Source organism: Dromiciops gliroides, chromosome 1 (assembly GCF_019393635.1).
Source record: "Dromiciops gliroides isolate mDroGli1 chromosome 1, mDroGli1.pri, whole genome shotgun sequence".
NCBI lineage: Eukaryota > Metazoa > Chordata > Mammalia > Microbiotheria > Microbiotheriidae > Dromiciops > Dromiciops gliroides.
In genome coordinates, this window is record NC_057861.1 from 496,569,287 (window position 1) to 496,585,134 (window position 15,848).

Consider the following 15,848-nt stretch of genomic DNA (forward strand, 5'->3'; position numbering starts at 1 on the left):
AAGTGGATGGAACACCGGCCCTGGGTTCAGGAGGACCTGAGTTCAAACTCGACCTCAGACACTTAACATTTACTAGCTGTGTGACCCTGGGCAAGTCACTTAACCCCAGTTGCCTCACAAGAAAAAAAAAATTGTATTGCCCTACTTTGCAAGGCGGGATTCCCAGAGTTCTGCCTAGCCTTTTAGTTGCTACTCTTGGTTACTGTACTACAGAGGTCACCTACCTTTTACTGTACCACAATGTTTCAACAATGCTTTTTGAATTTCCTGTGTGTACGGATACTCAATAGATTGTTAGAGAAATTCTTTTCTGAAAAAATTCTTTAGCTGGGAATTTGTTGATAAGTGGTGGTGTTGATTGGAGAGAATATTCAGGATTAGGAAAAATATATCTTGTACTCGTCAGATTAAGATTAAAAACCTTCCATTTTTCCATTTTATTGGGGAAAGGAATCCTTTTAGCACAACACCCTGAAGGGGGCAAGTGGTTTCCCTGAGGCAACATAGTTAATTAATGTTAGAATCAGAATTAGAATGCAGGTCTCCTGATTCCTAATCTATTGTTTTTGCTACTGATATGGAGCGTTGTTGAGCCTGGAGTCTAGTAGCAGCCCTAACTTCAAATCTGTCTGTTATTATTCAACTGTTAGTTGAATGACCCTGGGCAAGTTGTTTACTGTCTATCTGCTTTCAGTTTCCTCATCCATAAAAATGAGGCAATAAAAGCACCTATGGCCCACTATTGCTGTGGAGATAAAATGAGTTTATGTGTGTAAAGCTTTTTGTAAACCTTAAAGTTCTATATAAATACTAGCCATTATCATTATTACATTGCACTGTATCCTTATTCTTTCAGAGTTGGGTTTTTTTTTCTGTCTAGTGGCTTTTTAGAAAAGCTTTTACTGTCTCCCCCCTCCCCTACACAATTCTCCATGTAAAATCCCATTATGCGGAATGGTTTCGTATACTCTAAACCAAGTTGATAAGTCTAACTTGTAAAGTTTGAGTAAATTTCCTCCAAGTTGGTATGTACTTTTATCTATTGATATATTGAAGTGGATTTTAAGATCCAATTTTTCTTCCTGGTTTTTTGGGGGGGAGATGTTATGTCATGGTGGCTGGAAACTTATTTGAACAAATGTTTTATTTTGTTTTTTAATAATAGAACTACAAATAAAATCCTAGTTCAGTCAACAATTACTCAACAAGTGTTTATTGAGTGTCTAAGGTAGGCCGGGCACTTTGCTTCATGCTAGGATACCAAGACAAAAAATATAAGTGTCCCTGTCCTCAAGGAGTTTGCATTCTATTCCGGGAGACAAACATATGCATTTATAAGTATATTCTAGATAAATACAGAGATAATACTGGGTGAGCCCAGGAAATAGGTATAGGTAGGTGGGGCTACTAGTCCCTCTCACCGCCATCACTCCCATTCAGCCTTTTCTTGGGACTTGGTTTGCTCTTTAGCTGCTCCTTCCTCCCTGCCCCACCCCCCATTTCTAGGGATATTTTCCTTTCAAACCTGTCTGCTGAGCAAAAGAAATTATGGCTGCCTAAGTCCCACCCTAACCAGCCACTGCCATGCTTATTCAGACTCTTCAGACCTAGACTATGTGTCTGGTGCATGCATTCTTTCTATTCAGGGATATGCTAAAATAATAAATTAAGTTTAATTAATCATGTTCTCTTTTCCATCAGGGTTTGCAATCACTGCTCCACCCATCTAACACTAAGGCATTAATTTACAAAGCAAAACAGACATAAACATTCCAAACACCTGTGGCTTAGCCACTAAAATAAAGAATGGGACTTTACTCTCTTCCTGGGAGCTGTTGAACAAGAAAGTCAGTAAAACTAGAATTTTATATATATATATATATATATATATATATATATATATATATATATATATATATATATGTTAGAATGAAGCTTCTCACAGACATTCTCAGCTTTGGCCACTCTCCCACTTTTTAGCAAGAGGTAGAATTGATAAACCTTTAGCAGCTGTTGGCTATGTAGAATCAGGGAGGGTGAAGAGTCAAGGAAGACTTTTTTTTTTTTTAAGTGAGGCAATTGGGGTTAAGTGACTTGCCCAGGGTCACACAGCTATTAAGTGTTAAGTATCTGAGGCCGGATTTGAACTAAGATACTCCTGACTCCAGAGCTGGTGCTCTATCCACTTCACCATCTAGCTGCCCCCAAGGAAGACTTTGAGGTTGGGAATCTGGGTGACTGAAAAGATGATGGAACCCTTACTAGAAATAGGAAAAGTTCAGGAAAAGGGTGGATTTGGAGGGAAAACAGGTCATGTTTTGGACATGTTGAGTTTGAGATGCTTATGGGATATCTGTCTGAAAGTTTCCAAGATATTGTGATGGGTGATTGGAACCTAAAAAATCAGGACTGGGTATGTAGTATAGATTTAGGAGTTATTTTGCATAGACATGATCATTAAACCCATGTGAGCCAATGAAGTCACCAAGAAAGAGTATATAGAAACAGAAGAAAAGAGATCTCAGGACAGAGACTTAGAGTCTACCCTGAGTTATGGGTGTTTTATGAACCCAGCAAAGGAGACTTAGAAAGAATGGTATATGCTAAGCTAATCAACATCTTCATCTGACCTTTTGGGAATAAAGTTTAATATGTGGTTTCATTGTAATCCTGCTGGTGTTCATAATAGATGCAGCTGGCAAGAAGCAGAGCATTTGAAGTCTGGAGATACAATTTATTAGTTTCTGTTCTTTAGCAGCAGGCTTAAAGAAGCTCTAGTTACAGAGAGAAGGGAGGGATAGTTTACCTGTAAGCATAACCAAAATTCAATTTAACAAATATTTATGTGACAGTCACTGTCCAAGAGAGAAAAAATTAAATAGTTCCTGTCACTCAGGGAACTTACTACATTCTATTGTAAAATAAAGGAGGCTGGACTTCGAAGAGGACAAAATTGCCAATGATCTTTTAATTCGCAAATCTGGTAGACTTTCCTCAAGCCTCATCCTTCTAAAAGCTCTGTAGCATTTGACCCTGCTGACCACCCTCTCCTCCTGGAAACTCCTGTCTTTGGGTTTGCCAGACACTCCTCTTTTGGTTTTCCTCCTACCATGTCTAAACTATCTAAAATATGAATGTCTTGAGTTCTTGTAAATGTAAGCCTTTGTTCTCTTTCATGTCTCAATTCTTCAGCTGACATCTCTTGTTGCAGCTTTTCTTTGACAGTATCAGGACTGTCCAGTATTCTCTAAACACCCTAAAACTCTGTTATCTTACATCTGATCTTGCTAACAAACTTTTGTCCTCATGCTGTCATTTGTTTTTTGATACGGGTTCCTTGGGCATAAAGTACTGTACTACTATAACTATTTGGATGCATATATAATCTTTCCTTCTGTTATTTATTTCTTTAGGGTATATGATTGTGGAATGTTTGGACTTAAAGGGTAGGGACATTTTGGTTACTTTTTTCCCCTAGTTCTAAATGCTTTCCAGAATGGTTGGGCCAGTTGGCTAGTGTTCTCATATTGCCACATCCCCAACATTGACTGTTCCTGCCTTTTTTCATCTTTACCTGTTTACTGGGTGTGATGTGAGACCTCAAAGTTGTTTTGATTTGCATTTTTATTAGTAGTAATTTTGGGACATATTTCATATGGTTAATAGTTTCCTATACTACTTTTGCAAATTGATTGTTCATCTCCTTTGACTACTTTTCAATTAATGGTTTTTGATGCTATATTTATGTGACATATATAGATATAGATACCTTGTCTATTATCTGAGATAATTTGGTTTGTAGATGTTTCCTAATAAACTATTTCCCTTTTATGAGGTGTAATGATTTTGCTAATGCAAAAGCCTTTTAGTGTCATTTAATCTATTTTATCTTTTGTGATTGCATGTATCTTCATGTTTAAGAATACTCCACCTAGGCATAGCTATGAAAGGTACTCATTCTGATTCTTTTCTTATTTTTTAATGGTATGACCTTAGCATAAAAAGTTCTAAGTCCTCTATAAAAGAAGGCTTTGGGAGGAGTTTAGTCCTTCACCCTCCAGCCCTCCAATCAAAGGTGGTCTCAAAGCTTGAGTTATCAACATGTTGATGAGATATTAAATGTGATGAGCTTCTCCTGCAAAGGGGCATCTTGTTCTTGGAGCTGAAACCATGCAGAGCAGCAGATGCAGAGTGAGCTGAAAGTCAAATGTTTGCGATTAGATGGTTATTGAAACATTCTAGGAGAGAGGTGATGAAGGCATGAACCAAGGTAGTGACTGTGTGAATGGAAAGAAGTGAGATTATGAAATTAGAATTTTTATTAGATATTTGGGCAGGTGCTGAGGTTGAGAGTGAAGCCAAAATAGGAGTTATTGAAAGAATGTCATTGTCCTAAACAAAAATGGAAATTGGGGGGTAGGAGTAGCTAGGTGGCACAGTGGATAAAGCACCAGCCCTGTGTAACGATTGGAATGATGCCACCTGCTGGAGACTTACTGTAGAAAAGCTGCACCATGAGGTGAATGACTCTGAGGGCAAGCCCATACGTCTTTTCTTTGGTGTCAGGAAGTGACATTTGCTGGTGGGGGGAAGAAAGGGGAGCCTGGTGCTCTGACTCACTCTCTTTTTCCTGAGGACTCTGGTGGGGAGCGGAGCTAGAAATGTGCTCTCCCTTTAATAGATAGATGAATGTAGGCCTTTCTTTCTCTCTTTACCAAATTCTTATTCTCCTTAATAAATGCTTAAAAGCCTAACTCTTCTTAAAGCTTATAATTGATTAGCGACCACTCATTAGATATTTTAGACAGACTAGCTAGAATTTTAGCCCTTAACACCTGGATTCAAGGGGACCTGAGTTCAAATCCAGCCTCAGACACTTGACACTTACTAGTTGTGTGACCATGGGCAAGTCACTTAATCCTCATTGCCCCCCTACACACACACACACACACACACACACACACACACACACACACACAAATGGTGAAGTTGGGAAGAGGGAAGGGTTTTGAGGGAAAAGATAATACATTTTGAAATGCCTAAAAATCATCTGGTTCTTTGTGGCCAGTGGGTTGTTGGAGACACAAGCCTAGAGTTCGGAGGAGAAACTGAGGCTGAATATAGTTCTGGGGATCATTTGCATAGAGATAAACTGACTCAGTAGAAAAAGAAGAGAATGGAGCCCTTAGTTATACCCAGAGAGTGCAGGTGGGATTTGTATGATATCCAACAAAGGAAACTGAAATAGAGAAGTCAGATAGATAGGAGAAGAGCCTGGAAAAAGCAGCATTATGAAAACTTAGGGAGAAGAGAATGTAATAGAAGGAAGGGTGCCAACAGTGTCAAATGTACAGGGAGATCAAAAAGGATGAGGACAGAAAAGGCCATTGAATTTGGCAACTGAAATGATTCAGAACTTTGGAGAGATCTATTTCATCTGAGTGTGGGGACAGAAGCCAAATTGCCCTACAATTCAAATACAATCCAGTAGAAACCAGAGAGCAAAAAACATGGTATGGAGTATTTGAGTAATTAGCTATCTCTGAAAGAAGAAGAACTGAAACAGATATGAAGGCAGAATATTTGACTGTCCAGCTGAAAGAAAGAGTTGAATGATTAGGTTCCCGAAGTAGAACACAAAGTGGGTTGGAGAGTGTACTGCTTTTCCCCTTTGGTATGTGTATTTCCACAGAAGAGGACATCTTTTAAAACTTCTTTTGATTTTAAGTTTTGTTTTAGCTCCCCCCCCCCAAAAAAAAAATCAAACCAAACCAAACCAAACCGAGTCTTCCTTTATAACAAAAAACAAAAAAAACCAAACAAACGGTTAAACAAAACCAAACGACATGGTGACCTCATCTACCTGTATACACCATTTTATACCTTTAATCCACTAACCTTCTGTTAAGAGGTGGAAAGTGTGTTTTATTATCAATCTTTGGAAACCAAGATTGGGCAGTATGTGTATATTTGCTCCTGTACTACCTTTTATATATTTTTCTTCCATTTCCTGTATTTCAGTTATGTGAAGTCCTGCCAAGACTCAAACGTACCTATAATATCAAAGATCAATCTCTTTATTATTTACATAATCTATTATTTACATTTTTGTTTACTAATTTGAGGCCATGTTTATTATTATTTTCCTTCTTCATGGATGTTCTTTTCTATTAATTCTTTTGCTTCTCTACTACTGTTCTGTCCTCCATGTCATATGTACTACCTTCTGTGCTAGCTCGTTAAACTATTGTATATAGCTAGTTTTCTCTTTCTCCATTTTCACTTTAAAGCTGAATTGGACGTATCTGAAAAAATATAAGGCAAATATGTACTTATTAAGGTCACATGAACATAGATAGAGAATTGGAAGGGACTATAATATTCAGCTAGGTGGTACAGTGTATGTAGAGTATTGGGCCTGGAGTTAGACTCATCTTCCTGAGTTTAAATCTGGCCTCTGATACTTACTAACTCATTTTACAGATGAGGAAATTGAGAAAAACAGGGTTAAGTGAGACAGGATTGAAGAACAAAAATCTCTTTCATTTATTAGAGACAGCATATGTGATGGAAAAGTTGCTCAATTTAAGAATTAAAACACTCAAGTCCTAACTCAACTACTTCTGTGTGATAATTAGCAAGTCACTTTGCCTTTCAGAATAATTTATAAAATAGGGATAATACAATCTATTTCATGGCATTATTGTGAGAAAATTGCATCGGCACAATTTAAAGCCCATATTTACAGTAGTAATGATGAAGATTCTTGACATCGTAAGCTTATTCAGAGGACTAGGCCATTTATGTAATTCAAATTCACTCTACTCAGTCTATCTTCCACTCAGGGTGAAAGTGATCTTCCTAAAGTACAGGCCTGACCATGTTACTCTGCCCCCCCCCCCCCCAAACCAAAACACACACACACACACACACACACACACACACACACACACGGCACTTTTAGGATCAAAAATATATCCTCTGCTTGGCTTTTTTTTTTTTTTTTCCTCCGGGCAATGAGGTTTAAGTGACTTGCGTAATCTCTAGCACACTGTGCCTTTATACACACATACTTCAAAGATTTATGTTTTCATTGATGTCTCTCTTCACTATTACAGATTACCATTCCTCAATGCCTTATAAGATAGGCTGTCTAAATGAGTTATTGAGACACCTAAAATTTGTGTTTTGTTTTATTTTTTATTGGTGAGCTTCTTTGAAGTAAGCTGGTCCTCCAATGACAGATGTATATAGTTTATCCCTAACCTCTATCTCAGAACCTTTCCAGCATGGTAAAACCTGTTGGAGTTTGCAGTTGCATGGCCTTTGACAGGCCAGGACCACTCCTATGCTAAAAAGATGCTTGAGAGGACTCTTTAAAGGGTTTAACAAACGACTAAACCAAATAGAATTGAGGAGGAAGGATTGGCCTGTTTCCTGCTCCCTTGTGACAGTTCAAACCAGGAACTACTATGCTCTCTCATCTCATTACCTCTCTCCTGCTGTGAAACTTCAATTATACCATCCAATTTTTTTTTTTTTTTGGCTGGGCAATGAGGTTTAAGTGAGTTGCCCAGGGTCACACAGCTAGTAAGTGTCAAGTATCTGAGGCTGGATTTGAACTCATGTCCTCCTGAATCCAGGGCTGGTGCTTTATCCACTGTGCCACCTAGTTGCCCCCCCCCATCCACTTTTACTCTATTGTTGACTTTGACATATGGCTCATATTTTTCCTGCCTCAGTGATATTCAGATCCATGTTTATCATCCATTTGACTTCACTTTGATTCTCTGTCAACCAATTTACCAACATGGTCACACCCTGGTCTTGGTCATCACACAGACCATAAAGTTAACGGTTTCCTTGATCTCAAATTTAGTCTCACCCTCTTTGACCATTAACAATACCTCCTTACTCATTACTTCTGTTCCTTCATCTTTTCTGAACTAGCTTGACCCCTCCCTCTTCACCCAATATCTATTACTTCTCTTTTGGCTACACTTTGACTCATGTTGCCATTTCAGTACTGCTGTCAGTAACATTCTAGATGGAATGCCAGTCTTCAAGCCTGAGTCATCTTCCAGTTTCTGTTTTTGCTCCTAGCTACACGACTGAAATGACTGAACAACAAAACAAAGCACTGCACAAAATAAGCCGTGCAGACCAAAGCCATTCTAACTTCAACTGGACTCCTTCTTGCAAGCCCTACAGTTCTCTCATTTCCCTTCTCTTTAGTATCTAGCATGTTGCCCACAAAAGCTGTTCCTAATCTTCTCTCCTCTGGTCCCCAGTTGTACTAACCCTGACTCTTACTTGCACAGATGACCTTACCTCTTTCTTTACTGAAAAGATGAGCTTATCTTGCTTGAACTCTCTTATCCGTGCGGTCTTCAGGGTTCTCTCATTCTTGCCCTCAGCCTCATAGAGTTCTCTTAACTCCTTTTAAATTTATTAAATAAATGGTTCTATTTCAGTACCAGTTATCCCCTCTTTAAGCTTCTGAAATATTATATTGTCACTTTGTTACTGTAACTGTAATGTTGAAGGTCAATGATAAGGCCTTATTTATTGTTAAAACTCATGACAATCTCAGTTTACATTGAATGATGTCTCAGTAGCATATTATAGTAACAGCCCTTTTTTTAAAGCTCTCTTTTCAGATTCTGTCACAATAGACATCTCGGTCTTTCTCTCTCTGTGGCTATTCTCTCTTGGCCTTCTCTTTCCATTCTTTTTTTTGGGGGGGGGTTGGGGTGAGGCAATTGGGGTTAAGTGGCTTGCCCAGGGTCACACAGCTAGTAATTGTTAAGTGTCTGAGGTCAGATTTGAACTCAGGTCCTCCTGAATCCAGGGCCAGTGCTCTATCCACTGTGCCACCTAGCTGCCCCTTTCCATAGCTAATAATAGCATTTATATAATGCTTTAAGGTTTGCAAGGCACTTTACAAATATCATTTCATTTATCATCCCAGCAAGCCTCGGAGGCAAGTGCTATTATTATCCTCATGTTACAGATGGGGTAACTGAGGCAAACAGGTTAAAAAAACCCACAGGGTCACAGAGCTATTATCTGAGAGTGTCAACTCTTCTCTTCCTAACACCCATGTCCAGCATTACCAACCACGCCATCTAGTTGCCATTCTTTGACAATATGTATTCTTCAGAATTTGCCTCCCAGTCCTCTGCTTTTCTTTCTACAGTCTATCCTTACTTGTGTAATCTAATGCTTCCACTGTCACCTCTTAGTAGGTAACTACCAATTCTAAATTTCTAGTTAATATTTATTTTCCATACCCAGTCCTATATCTCTGAATTTCTACTAAAATTTTCACCTGAGGTGAGGGTCTTAGCATTACCTCAAACTCATGCTACTGTACTTCACAGTTCAGAATGTTATAGGTATGGATACACATTAACACATTAATGCAAAATATATGCTCATTTAATTTCTATAGTCAGTATGGTTTTCTATTTTTTTTAAATCTGTTGACTCGACAGCTCTACAAAAATGCCTCCTTTGAGTTTAAGTTGGGGGGGGGGGGTTGTTTCTCAGATGACAAACATAAAGACCATCACTGGGTCCCCTTTACTCTCGTAAAATCTTTTGGAATAAAGTTTCTTAACCATTTTTGTGTGTTGTAGACTCCACTGGTGCTCTGCTGAAGCTTATAGACTTTCTTTTTTTGGTTTTTGGTTTTTGTGGGGCAGTGAAGGTTAAGTGACTTGCCCAGGGTCACACAGCTAGTAAGTGTCAAGTGTCTGAGGTCGGATTTGAACTTAGGTCCTCCTGAATCCAGTGCTGGTGCTTTATCCACTGTGCCACCTAGCTGTCACCTGGACTCTTTCTTAGAATATTTTAAATGCACATGATATAATAGGGTTACCAAGGAAGGTAATTATATTGAAATCTAGTTATCAAATATACACATGTATATATGCATGCATACATGTATTCATATATTAAATAGTCAAGTGTGTATGTATATATGAAACTGATAGATGCCAGGTTAAGAACCCCTTTTAAAGTACATACTACCTAACACTTAATACAATGGCTGTCACATAGCAAGATCATAACAAGTGCTTGTTGATTGATAGCTTTTTTGCCTCTAAGAGCTCAAGATCATATTAAAGGATGAGTGGTATAATAGAAAGAGTGATGGACCTGTATTCAAATCTTGGTTCTGCTACTCATTTCACAATCTCTCCAAGTCTGGAAATTGAGGTCCTCATCTGTAAAATGAGTGGATTGGAGCAGAAACAATGTCATACCCTGCTAAAAAACCTCTATGCTCCCTATGTGAGTATGCCACAGCTTAAAAATTTATGAGTATGAGTTTTGAATCTCCCAATTATGAACCATCTAGGTAGTTATTTTTTAATTTTGGCATAGTCCTTGAAAACATCTAGGATTAGAATAAAACTCTCTCAAAGTCCTTTCTACCCATTGAGGTTTTGTGCTTGTCCTGAATGAGATATGGTATACTCAGATTCCTAAACATTTTTATATCATCTATAAGGGAAAGATTTTTGCAGTTATTAAAGGCCACCAGGATTGTGGCTCGGCTTCAATCAGTGGCAGTTCTTCCACTTTAATCAAGAAACATTTTCCCAGTTAGTAAAGGAATACAGGACATAGATGAGTCTTTACACTTAATATCTCCATGTCTATAGCTTGCTTTTTGTTATTACATCTTGAGTTGGGAGAAAGGGAGGCATGGGGCGGGGAGGGGTGTGTGTGTGAAACTAACTCTTTGCTCCTCTTCTACATATAAATAGCCAGCTTGCTATTGCTTACCAAATAGTATGTATTTGAGAGGTAAAAATTATTTCTTTCTAGGCAGCCTGCTCTCTGAGAACATATTCCATTCCAAAGCCAAACCTTGTGCATGCTCATCACCTTCATTAGTCAACACTAGCCTTTACCCTCTAGTCATCATGCCAGGATAGAGAGGCTGCTCTGAAATAAATGACATTTTCAACTGTAACAATTGGAATGACGCCACCTGCTGGAGACTTGCTGTAGAAAAGCTCCGCCATGAGGTGAAGGTCTTTGAGGGCAAGACCATGTGTCTTTCTTTGGCGTCAGGAAGTGACATTGGCTTGTGGGAGGAGGAACGGAGAGGCTGACACGCTGGCGCCCTCTTTTTTCCTGAGGACTCTGGTGGAGAAGGGAGCTACAAATGTGCTCTCCCTTTAATAGATAGAGGAATCTAGGCCTTTCTCTCTCTCTTTACAAAATTCTTATTCTCCTTAATAAATGCTTAAAAGTCTAACTCTTGATAAAGCTTATAATTTGTTGGCGACCACTCATTAGATATTTTAGACAGTATAGCTAGAATTTTAGCCCTTATACAACACTTATTATTTGATTCCACTTCTCAGGCAACTTTACCCCTCATATTTCCTTTATTCCCATAACTTCCCCCCTAAAAAAATCTTGCAAAGGGGACCAAACTATTCTTTGGTAAAAAGCAGTTCTTTTAACAGTTTGTCTGATGAGAAACTTAGTAGAGGAGTCATTCTAATTAGAATACTTTTACATTTACAAAATATTATATGATGTAATATTCCCTTTGTAAAAAGTATATAGAGCTAGCTTTATACTTTGCTCCCTTTTTCCCTAGGAGTGGAAATGGGTGCTGTTGGGGCTTTTGATTACATTATAATTACTCTAAGGAGAATACTCTTTACACTTTGGTCTTCAATTGTCTTATCCTGTTTTCATATTATATGTTTTGTTTTTGCCTCCTGTTACCAGGAGACAAAAATGATCCTATAAAATATGGTGTGTCACCACTTGATTTAGAAGTAGATATGGAACTCCATTTAAATATTATTAAATGTTAGGCCCTGGCAGTTTTTTTAAAAAATGGAATAGGATACATTTTCTGCCTTTAAGGTGTTTACCATCTAGTAAGGGAGAAGACATGTACAGAAATGACTGTGATACACATTAGAATATGATAAGTGCATGGGAGAGGTCCAAAAAGAGTGCTGTGAAAGAGATCAAGGAGATGTTTGAGCAAGATGACGTCAGAGCTGGATTTTGAGGATTGCAACAAGGCAGACAGAGATTGGGGTGGGAATTTTTCCAAGACATCAGAGACTAGACTGTAGGAGCATGACAAAGTTAAACAATGCTAGAGTATTTTAACTGGAGTAACATCAGGTTAGGCTGAAAAGGTCAGTCAGAATCCTATTGTGTAGAGCCTAGAATACCAGGCAAAGTAGAGATTTTTAAAAATATTTTGCTACTCTTTTTGTTAACCTAAATTAGCCTTTTTTGAATTTATAAGATTAGTCAATAAAATAGAGTTGATTTTATTGGCATTCCATGGTTTTCCTAAAAGTGCTGCTTATGTCAATAATGACATAAGAAAGGATTGAATACATTTTCCTATTTGTGTTAACATACTGCAGATATTTTCAATTCTAATTCAATTTTAATTCACCAGCAATTTGGTTTTTAGGCACTACACAAAGAGATGTAGTATACTGGTGTATGTTTTATATTCCTTTTTTAAAACCAGAATAACTAATTAAAATATGATTTTCCTCAATTATAGAAAATTGTCAGCAGGGGGAATAATCTTAAAGCTTTATAGTAAAGGGTTTTATAATATAGACAATGCTTTCTCTGTGTTTTGTTTTTCAATGTGGAATTTCATATATGCTTTCCAAAAATGCACTTTAGAGTTCAGATATTCCTTTTCTTTCACTAAGTTGAAGAAAGTTGTGCCCTGAGATTGTCCTTTTTCTTTCCTCAGCTATTGTGCTTGGTCAAATGTGAACTATTAAATTTGATCTCAGGGGCAGCTAGATGGTGCAGTGGTTAAAGCACCGGCCCTGGATTCAGGAGTACCTGAGTTCAAATCCCGCCTCAGACACTTGACACTTGCTAGCTGTGTGACCCTGGGCAAATCACTTAACCCCAACTTGCCTCACTAAAAACCAAACCAAAAAAAAAAAAATTGATCTCCATTCAAATTGGTCTGTCTATTAAAACTTAGTGCAGATGATTCTCAGCTCATCACAACATTTAAAAAAGTATAATGAATAAAAGTAGAATATTTCTTATTGAGTAATTGTATGGCATTACTTTAGGCAATATTAGTGAGAAGGTTTGTTGTTGCTTATATACACATCTTACATCTTTTACAAGTGTTTAAATGGGGAAATAGCCCTGTTTCATTGACTGTCTTGTTAGTTGCCAACACTTTGATGGTTGCCTATTCCTCAAATCTACTAGAAATTCTAATAAATATAGGCATAATGTATATAGGTATTATATACTATATATAGGTATTATATAATGTTTTATGGGAAAACAAGGAAAAAATGTTTTAACTTCTGTTAACAACAGTTCAGAGGATTTGTATTATTTCCACTTCATGCTTCAACAACCTGTCTTAGGCAGAGGAAGGCATGCTTCATTTTTATTTTTTAGCTTGTTCTTATCAGAAGTATCAATTAAAATACTTCTTAATCATAATTTTTTTGGTTTTGTTTTTGTTTTTTTTGCAGGGCAATGAGGGTTAAGTGACTTGCCCAGGGTCACACAGCTAGTTAAGTGTTAAGTGTCTGAGGCCAGATTTGAACTCAGGAAGTCCTGAATCCAGGGCTGGTGCTTTATCCACTTAATCATAATTTATTAATAAATTGCCTTATGTTCTCCCTCGTCCCCTTTAAACCTAGATAATATATTTGGAGAAATCTCCAGAAGATACCTACAGGATGCTATTGGTTGGAAACATATCCTATGTTCCTTTCAGGTGAGTATGAGAATTTTAAATGGAATCATTAATGCCTTTCAATTTTATGTAATGCTCATTTCTAGATATACCTCCTTTTCCATTTTCACCCTCCTTTTACTTGCATACACTTTTCATTGTAACAAATTAAAAATCATAAGTGAAATCAGACAACACAGCAACCACATCTGAAAGTATTTTTCATAGCCATTTCTACCACTTTTCTAAGAAAAGAAAAATGTGTTTCCTCATCTCTCCTCCAGGGCCAATATTAATCATTAGCAAATTTGAGAACTTTACTTATGAGTTTAGTCATATTGAATCAGGTTCTTTCATGGGCCTTTTTTCTCATCCTTCGTGCAAAGCCCATTGAAAATGCTTGATTTTTTTTTTTTTTTGGTGGGGCAATGGGGGTTAAGTGACTTGCCCACAGTCACACAGCTAGTAAGTGTCAAGTGTCTGAGGCCGAATTTGAACTCAGGTCCTCCTGAATTCAAGGCCGGTGCTTTATCCACTGCTCCACCTAGCTGCCCCTGATATTTATTTATTTATCTATCTATCTATTTATTTATATTTTTAAATATACTTTATTTTATTTATTTTGGGGGGGGTGAGGCAATTGGGGTTAAGTAACTTGCCCAGGGTCACACAGCTAGTGTTAAGTGTCTGAGGGCAGATTTGAACTCAGGTCCTCCTGACTCCAGGGTGGGTGCTCTATCCACTGTGCCACTAAGGTTCAAATCCGGTCTCAGACACTTAACGCTTACTAGCTGTGTGACCCTGGGCAAGTCACTTAACCCCAATTGCCTCACCAAAAAAAATTTTTAAAATAAAATTTTTTTTAAAAGAGGATTTGATACATGGAGGTGTATGATTTCATGATATATGTGCAAAAGAGTAACCAAAAACTGGAAGGAAGTTTTGTTGAAGCAGCTGAGCTATCATGCACACAGTGCTGATTGAAGACAAATTATAGATTTAATTCTTATGTTAGTTTTATTAGTTTGTTCATATATAATAACCTTTGCTGGCAAATATTGTCAACATATGGACAGGTGGCCTCCAATTTACGTGCACCATATTAAGAAGAAGCAAGGGAAGGGAATTGGGTAGGATGTATTGCTAATTTATTGGCTGCTACTGGAAAAACTATTAAAATCATACATTCTACAGATGGTATATGAATAATGTCTTTTCTGTATATAAATAACATTAGCTTAAGTTCAAAGAAGTCATTATAAAACCTAGCAGAAGATATTTAATAGGCTACCTTCTACTAGTGCCATATGTTACTATGGTAAACAACTTGTATAGCTTTATAGAATATTAATTTAAAAAAAACACTATCCCTTTTAATGTGTTTCTCAAACCTGTTATTTTGAACAAATGCCTAGTTAATATCTTAGCTATTTGGTAAGATAATTGTACAAAATATTCATTTCATTTAAATGCAAAGTACTGAGAGAAATTTTCAGAATTACGCATTTTCCCTTGAAAGTATCCATCCTGTTTATATTGATATTAGCATAATTTATTAAGTCATTCTCCACTGCCTTATAGAGGCATAGAGATGATGATGGGTTCTTGAAGGTTCTACCCATGAAGCATCAGCTCTGGAACAGAAGTTCTTAAAGTTGAGTACAAAGAGAACCCCAAGGAGTCCATATATAGATTTCAGAGTATCCAGAACTTGGACAGAAAAAAAAATACATTTTCATTTCACTAACCTCTGGAATTTAGCATATCCTTAAGTTATGAATGTAGGCAGCCAACATTTTTCTGAGTTTGGTTTCCTCAAATTGCCCAAAGGGTTCATGACACAGAAAAAGATTGAGAATTCCTGCTCCAGAAGGCCTTTCTAGCCAGAAAGACTTTGAATAGGGGCCATGCAGCAAACTAGCAAACTGACACATCTTCCCTCTCTCTCCCCACCCCCCCCTCCCCAACACAAGTAACCAGTTTCACTAACCTTAGAAAGACTTGTGACTTAACCACAGGAAGATGAATTTTGGGCCAATATAAGGAAATCTGTTCTTTTGGGGTAGAGTTTTCTAACATTTCTAGATATGAAATTTCTAATCTGCAGTAATTGGAG

At 37.5% G+C, this 15,848-nt stretch overlaps 1 protein-coding gene across 7 annotated transcripts in view; it reads left to right on the top strand.

Moving 5' to 3' along the window:
• CDC14B (cell division cycle 14B) overlaps window positions 1–15,848 on the top strand; it is a 153,696-nt gene that overhangs the window by 89,461 nt on the left and 48,387 nt on the right. For all 7 annotated transcript variants that reach the window (XM_044001705.1, XM_044001390.1, XM_044001478.1 and 4 more), the window contains one exon: window positions 13,698–13,774. In XM_044001705.1, coding sequence (XP_043857640.1) covers window positions 13,698–13,774 — 77 coding nt within the window. The remainder of the gene's footprint in view (window positions 1–13,697; window positions 13,775–15,848) is intronic.